The 12,164-nt window shown below is 41.4% G+C and overlaps 2 protein-coding genes across 2 annotated transcripts; both read left to right on the plus strand.

Annotated features, from left to right (window-relative positions):
- The first annotated feature begins 1,064 nt into the window (after window positions 1-1,064).
- LOC127002049 (guanine nucleotide exchange factor MSS4 homolog) lies at window positions 1,065-8,811 on the plus strand. Its single transcript, XM_050867412.1, has 3 exons — window positions 1,065-1,427; window positions 6,267-6,438; window positions 6,649-8,811. Exons 2-3 carry the CDS (start codon window positions 6,268-6,270, stop codon window positions 6,823-6,825), a joined length of 348 nt encoding a protein of 115 aa, XP_050723369.1. The 5' UTR covers window positions 1,065-1,427; window position 6,267; the 3' UTR covers window positions 6,826-8,811.
- Window positions 1,448-5,525, plus strand: LOC127002045 (U11/U12 small nuclear ribonucleoprotein 35 kDa protein-like). Its single transcript, XM_050867408.1, has 2 exons — window positions 1,448-2,708; window positions 4,043-5,525. The coding sequence occupies exon 2, from the start codon at window positions 4,089-4,091 to the stop codon at window positions 5,109-5,111; it is 1,023 nt and encodes a 340-aa protein (XP_050723365.1). The 5' UTR covers window positions 1,448-2,708; window positions 4,043-4,088; the 3' UTR covers window positions 5,112-5,525.
- Window positions 8,812-12,164: the final 3,353 nt, after the last annotated feature.

Below are 12,164 nucleotides of genomic sequence, written 5' to 3' on the forward strand. Positions count from 1 at the left end.
TCGGAGCGAGTACGGTTTTAGATGTTTCAGACGTACGTTCCCATGCAGTAGTTTTTGCCCTGATAGCTTGCTGGTAAAACGTCTATACACTGACTCTATGTCCTCAATCTCAGCTATATTTGGGCCCTACGACAGTACTACGCTTTATAAACTCTACCACACTCTTCCACAGCACGTCATCAAGCATTTTTCTTCTCTTGTGAATGTTCTAAGTATCAAGCTGTATTGTTAAATTGTTTGGCTGAGGCTGTGCTAGTGTTTATATATGGAGGCTGAATTTACCTCTCTTGCTTACAGTCACCTCTATCCCTCTGATGTTTCTTCTTCCTTTTCTTTAACCTCTCCTGCCTCACCCCTATATCCCTCTGATGTTCCTTCTTCCTCCTTTTTCTTCTTCTTTTACCTCTCCTGCGTACAATCACCACTATTCCTCCGATTCTTCTTCTTCTTTTCCTTCTTCTGTTTTTTTTCATCTAGTGTGCCTTGTGTGATGTTATAGCTGGCACTCTTTTCTCTCTCTCTCTCTCTCTCTCTCTCTCTCTCTCTCTCTCTCTCTCTCTCTCTCTCTCTCTCTCTCTCTCTCTCTCTCTCTCTCTCTCTCTCTCCTTTGTTGTTTTACTTGCAACAATAAACTATCAATCTCTCTCTCTCTCTCTCTCTCTCTCTCTCTCTCTCTCTCTCTCTCTCTCTCTCTCTCTCTCTCTCTCTCTCATTTTTTGTTTTTCTTTCAACAATAAACTATCAATCTCTCTCTCTCTCTCTCTCTCTCTCTCTCTCTCTCTCTCTCTCTCTCTCTCTCTCTCTCTCTCTCTCTCTCTCTCTCTCTCTATATATATATATATATTTATATATATATATATATATATATATATATATATATATATATATATATTTGACTCAGCGCAGAGCTTCAAATTTGTCTCACTGATGAGCCTGTTTTCAGTTAGGCTACCCAGTTATGCAACAAGCGACAGACCCTTACAACACTCCCTTGCTGTTTTATCTTTTCTTCTTCTTCTTCTTCTTGGGTGGTTTTATCTTTTCGTCCCACAGTAAATCGATGCCATACAATACATTAATATAAATAAACAATAGGCTCGCCGCCCGCCCTCGTCCCCGCCGCCCCAGCATGACGGCCTGTCCTCCCTCAGCTGCCAGCCACCCCTCCAGATCGTAATCCTTCAGGAGGCCGAGCACGGGAATATCACGGCTGTTGCGGTGCTGCCGAGGTGGTGTGCTCAATGGGCCTCTGCACTGGTTTGGGCTTTGTATTTTGAGGGCGAGGAGCGGCACAGGAGGAGGCAGACGAGAGCATACCCTGGGGTCACCTGACCCATCCACCACCGCCACTCGCCTGCACTGCCTGGCCCCACGACACGTTGATGAGCCTACCTGTTACCCTCAGTATACAACACATTCCCTGACAGGTAAGTTTACAGCGTTAATGGAATGGGGTATTATTACAGAATTACACCCGGATCACTTGGTTGATGCTTTTGTCTGATGAATTTTATTAGGCTGTTTATTTTGATGATAACTGTTTCCATCGCAAGTTACTCGTTTCTGGGATTTGAACACGGTAAAGTGTCGATAGGTTACAGTTTTGGCAGTGTTAGGTTACTACTTTAACAGGTAAATAAGGAGAATCACTACGCGCCTCCAATATTGCTCCCACAGCATTACTAGCCTTTCCAAGGTCTCACATACTGTTGTGTTATTCTAGTTTTACCAGTGCATCAAACATATACTGCGTCTACAAGTGATGATAAGGAATAATAGATAATATTCCTCTCCCCTTCAACAAAATTAAAACACCTGGTAGTGGGGAGGGCTATGAAGACCAGGGAAATTGTGGGGTGAAAGCAGCTATTGCAATGATGCTGTCTACCTGAAATGAAGCATTTCTGTGCTCTACTTATGGCGAAAATGTATATATTGAAATTAAAGCCACCAATGGCTGCGCCCTGTGGGCCATCGTATTTAGAGGCAACACTGCGTATGATCAGTAAATGCACGAAATTTCTCTATTGCTAAGGGATCGAGTGTTCAAGGAAAATCGAGTATTAAATGTAAGAGATTCCGGAGTTCAAGTAGTTGGTTTGAGAGGCTTTTATGTTGGTTTCATATGTGCGATGAGTATAATAGGCGTCACAGTCAGCTGTTTCTTGGCTTACTCCTGCATGGGTCGCCATTCAACAGTATTTGAAGAGAAGAAATGGCGGACGGACGTGGTAGACATTCCGTCTAGTAAAGGTAAGGGGGTTCCAGGGGGGGTGGAGCCCCCCTTGGTTAGCAGGGGGTCGAGAGGGGCAAAGCCCCCCCATTAGCAGGTCGTAAAGTTCAGTTGGAATAGTTTAAATATACAGTCACCTCTCGATTAACATGAGTTTAAATGCCGCGTTTTTTATTTAACACGAGTAGATATTTAAGGACATACATTTAATTAATGCGATATGTTCAATTTAACATGAGTTTCATCGATGACATCACCATGCGGAGACACTGTCTCAGTCTGAAGCTAGCCGGCAATGTGAGTGGAACGTTTCTCTGGAATACGTACACTGCATTTTGACCTCTACTATGGCGCTTGGGCACCCAAGCATCCTTCCACCTCCTCACAGGAGGTAGCAGGACAGGGTGAGAAGGGAGAGTGGGGTGAGGATTCGGCAGACGATGACGACGACCAGTGATGCATCAGCAAAATGATGGTAAGTGTGAGGACGTGTTTTTGTTGTCAGTGACTTACAAATGTAATGTAGCAATTCTTTCTTTAGAAAACTTTAACTTAAAGGAGTTATCTTTGTCACCAATAGAATAGGTAGTCAAAGGAAGAGGTAGGAGGCAAGAGAGGCGGATTGGTGGAGGTGAATGGAGCAGCTGGTGACGGGAGCGCTGGGTAAATGTAAGAAGTATGACAGAGAGAGAACGAAGATGATGCAGGTGTTCCTGAGTGAGATGCGACGTGAGGTGAATGGGAGGACTGGAAGGGAGTGGATGGTACTGCTATTGGGGCTGAGTGGAGAGACGAATGGACGAGTGATTGAGGCAGTGAAAGAGTTCCTGGAGAGCATGTGGTGTGCAAGACTTAGGGAATGATACCTTGCCCCGAGTAGAACATAGACTTTCCGCATGTTTTTGTTTTCTTCCACAGGCGCTGCCGATATAAAGGCCTCGGGCTAATCGAGAGGTGACTGTACTCCCCCACCCAAAAAACCCGACTTCCCGCGGGTCCCCCAAGTTGGGGGAAGGGGATTAATTTGGCCTTTTTCTTTACTTTTAATTACTTCCGCTTTCATATTATGGTTAAGGGACATGTGTTTAATCCCTTAACCATAATATGGAGGCATAATATCGTATTTTGGAGGCGCAGAGTGATTTAACAGCAATATTTTTTTCACGGTACAGGGAGCAACTGAAGGGCAAAACTAAATAAGAATAAAAATGCCCAGATAAATAAAACAAAATACTCATGATATGAACAATCAAAGTCCATTTCTCGTTCTTTAAAATCATGAGAATATTTTCTACCTTTGTCTTTTACCTAATCCATGATGTATGCTTTCTATCCATGTTATATCCAGGATTTTTCTCATTACATAAACTTACTGCATTTATATATAGCCTTATCCTTACAGCATTTGTTTGTCTTAAATAACTTTCACCATTTCAGGTCTCAGGAAGCCCAGGAATCATGAAGGTTACTGCTGTGTTAGGATCTGAATATTAAGTGTGGTGGTGGTGCTTTGTGTAGGAAATATTCAGATGCATAATGTCATAAGTATGCCTTCATCGATCTGTCCAACCCCATAAGGGAAAATAAGGACATTAAATGAAGAAGAAGAAGAAGAGATATTGTCATTTTTATGCTGATCAAGAAGGCTGTGTTAGTGGTGAAGGTGGATGAGAGGTTGGTGTCAGCTTAGATGAAGAACAGTACTTCTTTAAAACAGAACCACAAAGTTGCTTCATGATGAGTGACTAAGTGGTGAACCTTATTCCTCCCTCTTGAAGCAAAACCTTGATAAGTTATTCATTATTTCAGCCTTGAAGAATATCAGTTTTTAGAAGCAGAACCATAAACCCTGTCCATGATGAGTGACTGGCGACCATTAGACAGGGACCACTATGACCCACTGAAGGCTGGCAGCGTTGACGGCACAGACACAGAGCCACATGACCGGGCAGTGTGGCGTGCCATAAACACCCACTACAGCCCGCCAGATGTCGACACCAAACCCAACCACACCCTGTTTGTCGGGCGGCTCCCACATAACATTGAGGAGGAGCAGCTGCATCATAAATTCTCTGCTTTTGGTGTGGTGGAAAAGATCTGCCTTGTGAGGGACATTGTGACGGGATTCAGCAAAGGATACTGCTTTGTGGAGTATCGTAGGAAGAGGGATGCTGAACATGCAGTGAAGGAGTCAATTGGCCTTCAGATCAATGGGTCCCCTATGTTGGTTGACTGGGAGGCTGGACACCAAGTAAAAGGTTGGATACCGAGGAGGCTTGGTGGAGGCTGGGGGGGCCGAAAGGAAGCTGGGCAACTCAGGTTTGGCTGCCAAGACCGACCTTGGAAGAGGCCCATTGTGATCAACCCCTCAAGACCCTCAGCAAAGGAGTATGGCAAAGACAGTGGCAGATCAACGCACCAGGACCATCAGGGAAGAGAAGACAGGCACAAGAGAGAGGAGTACCAGCATCAGGGCAGCCAGGGATCAGAAGACAGACACAGAAGGGAGAACAGGCACCACGGCAGGCAGGGTTTTGAAGATAGACATAGACGAGAAGACAACAGGCATCACGGCAACCAGGGATCAGAAGACAGGCAAGGTTCATCAGAAGATAGACATAGACGAGAAGACAACAGGCATCATGGTAACCAGGGGTCAGAAGACAGGCATAGGCGAGAAGACAACAGGCATCATGGCAGCCAGGGATCAGAAGACAGGCATAGAATTGAGGACAACAGGGACCAGGACAGGCAAGGATCAGCAGAAGACAGGCACAGAAGAGAAGACTACAAGCACAAAAAAGACACGAGGAGGCGAGAAAGGCGCCGGGACAGGACTAGTGATCGCAAAAGGAGACATTCGCCTTCACCAAGTTAAATATTACGGTGAACTGATCTTTATTCACTCTATTCACCGTATAGTCTGGCTAAGAAGCTAATGAATAGTTTAAAACCTACTTCATGGTGCATTATGGAGTGAAGTGAAAATTATGAACATGAATGATATAGTGGTTTTAATGTGCTCTGGCTGTTCTGTAAAGTGTGTAGGAACTTACTGTTCCTATCTATCACTGTAGTAGGGAGCTGAGAAAATGTTATTTTATCACTCTGGCTGATAAATGTATTGATACAAGGATAGATAAATAGGTAAAAGATTATGGTACTTAATGATGCATGGGTGTTTCAAGTGTTTACCACTGACTTTACTTTCTTACGCTTTTACCCAGGTATGTTGGCCTAGCTCACATGATACAAATAATTGTTTATTAACTAATAAACTTTGCAATTATTACTCATTCTTGTTTTGTTTGAATAGTGTTACTGAGTATGTTACCGTAGAATCAATAATAATTTGGCGGATAAACTGAACATAACAGCAGATTGATGAAAAAAAAGATGCAAAGGAGAGCAAATCATGGAGAGGATCTTTTAACAGGCGTGTCTTTATGAAAGGAGTAAACTGTGGAAATAGTTTTGAAGGGGCAGCACCTGTCATGGTGGGTAGGAAAGCTGTGTGTCCTGAAACACATCACTGTCACGTACAACTCTCCTTTTTATTTCTGCTGATTTATCCTAAGCTATGATATACTGCATGAATGACTTTTGCTGACAGTGTCTCCTGAAAAGTGAATATCTTGTAAATCACATGCAAATTATATGAACTGAAAATTTGCATATTTTATTATCTATTATTATTTTTGTTATCATTATTATTATTATTATTATTATTATTATTATTATTATTATTGTTATTATTATTATTATTATTCAACACTACATTAGCTTGTGCCAGAAAAGTACAAATACAGTAACTTACAAGGTCTGTAACCCTGACAACTCCTAGATCTTTCATGCTAAAGGGACAGGTAATGTCAGGCCAAGTGGTGGGATCAAGCAAGTAAAAGTCAGTTTAAAAGAAAAAGTAAAGTAACATTCAGTTCCTTTAAAGTAGAGCTTGTGGAATTTAAGAACCACTGATATAAAGGGTCAATAATTTGCTGTGTAGCATCCCAAAGAAAGTGTTTCTTTGCAGGATGTTGGACACCAGCTCAGTGGTAAGTGAGGGTCAGAACAAGTTGGGGGTGAAGTGTCCGCACTGTGACTCCCAGATCTTGTCCCCACTCTCTGCCAGGCTGCTGAGTGAGGCCCACCCCCTGCCCAACCCCACACAGCCCAAGGAACAGACGTCACCCATCACCGAGAATGTGAGGACCAGTACTCTTTGTCTATTAACATAATGGCTTTGTATACAAGCCATAGTTTGATACCTCATGGGAAGTGAAAACCTTTGTACCTTGCACGGTGCAAGCAGCCTTGTATGTTTTTCTGATACACTTTTTTTTATATTCCATTCACTACTAATGCATGTGAGGCAGTGTGAGGGACGAGGAGACTCATGGCAGCCCATCCCACAGCTGGCCGAGTGGTGGGTGGTGGACGACATGTTCACTTTTGACAACATTGGTTTCTCGCACACCGTCGGCACCACAAAGTACCTGGTGTGTGCCGACTGTGAGCGGGGGCCCCTCGGCTGGCACGACAACACCTCCAAGAAGAGCTACGTGGCCCTGGCCCGAGTGAAGCATGTCTAGCACTGTCCAAACGCCTGCCTCCTGATGACACGCTCACCACCACCACTGTCACTTCTTTCCAAAGGGTTGTGCATATCTTTAGTAATGTGTATCGCCAACACCGCTACCATCGTCACTGCTTTCCAAAAGGTTCTAAATAGTGTGATTCACAAGTAAATTTAATAGGGCAAGCAGATCTCACATTTTGCAGGCTGCAGACTAAAGTAATGGAAATTTGACAAGAAATCAAACTCCACAGATGAAAATTGATTAAAGATGATTAAGTAATCTCCTTGAGCTAGGTAGCTAAGAACAGCAGGGTCTGTGACCTGTAGCATATCTCACAAATTCAAATACATGAGCATGTTGAGTGGATTGTTGAGCGGGTGTGGCGTGGTGCTCTGCGATGGTTCGGACATGTGATAAGAATGAATGAGGATGACTTTGAAGAGCGTATGAAAGCAAGATTGAGGGAAATAGTATCAGGGTAAGACCACCAGCGAATGCATCAATAGAGTGGATGATTACTGGATACAGGAAGGCAATAGACAAGGGATTGAATTTGTGGAGGGAGTGCTGGAACAGGGAATATTGGAGCTGCTTTTACCCTGGCCATGAAACCTTTCATGAGGGGCCGGGCATCGGAAATACAAGTAAGATAGGTAGACCCCATGCATCCACCAATATCTGAAGCTCTTTGGGACCCCACTGTGCCTCCAGCACTATGCATTTATTTTATTATTATGTTCCAGCTTACCCCATGACAAGAATTTTTTCAGTACTGTTTTTCTATTTCAGTAATATGATTTATGAAGTTTTGTTTTATGGTTAAATTGCACTACTTCAACACCCAGATGTTGAAACACACACTAGGTCTACTTATGACACTTAATCTTTAGTTTAAGAGCGATTAGATGTTGACACAAACACGATTCTCATGAGGATGTTTGCATGACACTTTTTTACTCAAGGTCAACACTGCAAGAGCTTCCTTGTGCCAACCTGACCTGTACAGTGAGCATATCAGCTATTGGTTTGGTTTACATTTGGAAAGCCAAACAACGCTACGAGAACCTTTCACATGCTATGCCTGTGGTGATTAGATTTTAAGCTGCTGACCCAAACTCAGACTTGGTTTTCAGCTGAAGGACTAAACCTGCCCCCTAGAAGTGTCCCTTACATGTTGGGCTTGTGTGGTATCTTTTGGGAAGGTGTGAATACTTGCATCTCACTACTATGCATTCACTTCTATTGCCTAAAGGAAGGGGAAGCTCTTATTTAGTGTTCAGGGCTGGCAGCTTTATGATGACTGGAGTATTTTAACGACTCATAAAACTCTTTCCCATCAGGGTGGCTCTTGTGCAGGGGGCAGCACTGTTCTTGGTGGTTCCTCTGCCTGGAGTCACATTGTTAACACCAGACAGAGGGCCAGGTATGTACAGTGCTGACCTCTACATAGGAACAGCTTAGAAGTCCCCGATCAGTACTCATATGAGGAAAAGACTACTAAGGAAGATATAGTTGTATGATAAGAGCCTCAGTCAGAAATAAATAATGTTTATTGATGGCTACTTTGACGAGCATTCATTTCAAACCTCGATTCACTTCTCCAAAGAGCAATAAATATGTACTTGTGTAAATGTCAAATTATTTACATTTTTTAAGGTAAAACTGAGATTGCCAACTTTTAAATGGATGCTTCTTTTCTTTGGGTCTTAAATTCATTCCTCCATTGAACATATCACAGCCTTTTGGAGACAGACTTTTGCAGATCAACATCAATAGGAACACAGCATACTTTGCCTGAATGGGTACTAGTTGGAATGGCAAGACAGGATGGTCACCATCAGGGCAGCCTTAATACTTCCTGCAAAATCAAGGCTAAGAGGCACTCCTGCACTGAGGTCATGAGTGAGGTGCATCTATATAAGCCTTCCCTCCTGTGCACTCATGATTACTCACTCAATTCCCTTGTAAAAGCAATTTTCACATAAATATTTATAAATATTTTGATTTTTTTTATCTGTCCTCTGGCCCTGTGCCCCAGGATAATGAGTTTTTACCCACCACAGGCTCAAGGACCAGTGCAGCAGAGATGACCACTACTGCCACATGCAGCTATAGTGTATACCCCAACTATCCTCTACACCAGTGATTTTCAAAGTGTGTGCCGCCATTATCTCCTTGGTGTGCCTCGAAAATTTGAGTGGGATTTTGATTTGTGTACATACACTAATGAAACTACTGTAAAGTGTAATTTATATTCATCAAGGGTGACTAATTATTATATATATATATATATATATATATATATATATATATATATATATATATATATATATATATATATATATATATATATATATATATATATAAACGGCAGGTGTGCCGCAAAAATATTAGTTGTTTCTTAGTGTGCCGTCATACTAAATAGTTTGAAAACCACTGCTCTACACACAAATATACTTTTTTTTTTCGGTGTGTGTGTGTGTGTGTGTGTGTGTGTATATATTTACCTAGTTGTAATTTTACAGGGCCTGTGGTTACACTCATGTGGTCCCGTTTCCATATCTGTACTTGTCCAGTTTTTCCTTAAAGTTGTGCACACTCTTTGCCGATACTACATCCTCACTTAGTCTATTCCAAACCTCTATGTTTCTTTGTGGGAAGCTATATTTTATTTGTCTCAAGCATATTCCTTTTCTCAATTTTTTACTGTGTCCTCGTGTATTGCTGGTGTTTCTTACTTCTCTTAGTAGCAACTTCTCATTATTTACTTCCATTTTAATCCACAATTTGTAAATTAGTATTAGGTTCCCCCTTTCTCTTCTTTGTTCCAATGTTGGCAGGTCCATTTCCTTTAACCTTTCTTCTTATGACAATCCCTCCAGTTCTGGAACCATCTTCGTTGCCATCCTTTGTATTCTTTCTAGTTTTCTCACATGTTTCTTCTTATGGGGAGACCACACAGTTTCCGCATATTCCAACTTTGGTCTAATCAAAGTGGTAATCATCTGGCTGGCCTGGGCTTACGCTCGTGTGGTCCCGTCTCCGTATCTATAATTATCCAACTTTTCCTTGAAACTTTGCACACTCTTCGCCGATACTATTTCTTCACTTAATCTGTTCCAAACCTCTATATTTCTTTGTGGGAAGCTATATTTCTTTATGTCTCTTGAGCATCTTTATCCATGTAGTGGAATGCTATTCCTATATTTCTTACTATTCTATATGTATCTCCGAATATCCTGTTTACATGACTCTCTGACTGTTGATTATCTTGTATTACCACTCACAGATCTCTCTATTCTTGAACTTTTAATATTTCTCCATCTCCCATTCTATATGTTCATTTTGGTCTCCCTTCACTCTTTCCCATTTCCATTACACGACATTTCTTCATATGCATTAAACTCCATCTCCCATTTCTTGCTCTAATCCCAAATCTTATTTAGGTCCTCTTGCAGAATTTCAGTCTTTACTATTTCTTATGTGTCTCAGCAATTTCGCATCATCTGCAAATAAGCTCATGCAACTACATATTTACTTTCTCCGGCATATTATTTAAATATACTGTACAGTACTAGGAAAAGTATTGGTGCCAGTACCGATCCTTGAGGCACCCTACTATCTACATTTCTCCATTCCGATTTCATGTCCTTTACCGCTGTTCTCATTTCTCTTCCCTTTAAGTAACTTTACATCCAGTTTTTCATGTATTTACCTAGTTGTATTTACCTAGTTGTAATTTTACAGGGCCTGGGCTTACGCTCATGTGGTCCCGTCTCCGTATCTATAATTATCCAACTTTTCCTTGAAACTTTGCACACTCTTCACCGATACTATTTCTTCACTTAATCTGTTCCAAACCTCTATATTTCTTTGTGGGAAGCTATATTTCTTTATGTCTCTTGAGCATCTTCCCTTCCTCAACTTTTTACTATGTCCTCTAGTATTCCTGCTGGAAGGTTCCTCTCTTAGTAGCAATTTCTCGTTATCTACCTCTTCCATTTTACTCAATAGCCTATATATTTGTATTAGGTCTCCTCTTTCTCTTCTTTGTTCTAGTGTTGGCAAGTCCATTTCCTTTAGTCTCTCTTCATATGTCAGTCCCTCCAGTTCTGGAACCATTTTTGTTGCCATCCTCTGTATTCTTTCTAGTTTTACTATGTGTTTCTTCATATGTGGAGACCACACTGTTTCCGCGTATTCTAGTTTAGGTCTGATCATAGTAGTTATTAATTTTTTCATCATTTCTTTGTCCATGTAGTGGAATGCTATGCCTATATTTCTCACCATGTTATATGTATCACCGAAGATCTGATTTATATGACTTCCTGGTTGCATATAATCTTGCATTATTACTCCCAGGTCTCTCTCTTCATTTACTTTCTTTAATATTTCACCATCTCCCATTTTATATGTCCATTTTGGTCTTTCTACACTTTTTCCCATTTCCATAACATGACATTTCTTCACGTTGAATTTCATCTCCCATTTCTGACTCCATTTCCAAATCTTGTTTAGGTCTTCTTGCAGCTCCTTGCAGTCTTCACTGTTTCTTATATGTCTTTGCAGTTTAGCATTCCCTCTGGCATATCATTAATATAGACTAGGAAGAGTACTGGTGCTAAAACCGACCCCTGGGGCACTCCACTTTCCACCGCTCTCCATTCCGATCTAGTGTCCTTAACCACGGTTCTCATCTCTCTTCCTCTTAAGTAGCTTTCCATCCAGCACTTCATTTTCGCTCTCAATCCTCCTTTATTTTCTAGTTTCCACATCAGTCTTGAATGTGGAACTTTGTCAAATGCCTTCATTAAGTCTAGGTAAATGCAATCCACCCATCCTTCTCTTTCCTGTTATTTGTCCGTCACTTCTTGAGTAAAAGCTCAGCAAATTTGTCACACATGAGCAGCCTTTCCTAAACCCATATTGATTGTTTGTGATTAGATTATGTTCTAGAAATCTCATCCATTGTTCTTTTATTAATTTCTCACATATTTTGCATACTACACTGGTCAGAGACACCGGTCTGTAATTTAGGGGTTCTTCCTTTTTTCCACTTTTGTATATAGGAACCACTTCTGCCCTCTTCCACTCCCTAGGCACTGTGCCTGTTTTAATTGAGCACCTAATGATGTCATATATCGGGCCAACTAGCTCATTTCTGCACTCTTTTAAGTATAAAACCTGAAACTCCATCCGGTCCCACGGCCTTCCCTTCTTCCAATTCCCCCAATAGTTTTTTTATCTTCTCTTTATCTATTTTGACCTCTTCCATATTACATCTAAGTTGTTTTCTTGTGGTTCATTAAATATTGATTCTTTGGTAAACACTTGCTGGAATTTTTTGTTAA

This window comes from Eriocheir sinensis, chromosome 22, assembly GCF_024679095.1.
Source record: "Eriocheir sinensis breed Jianghai 21 chromosome 22, ASM2467909v1, whole genome shotgun sequence".
Taxonomy (NCBI): Eukaryota; Metazoa; Arthropoda; class Malacostraca; order Decapoda; family Varunidae; genus Eriocheir; species Eriocheir sinensis.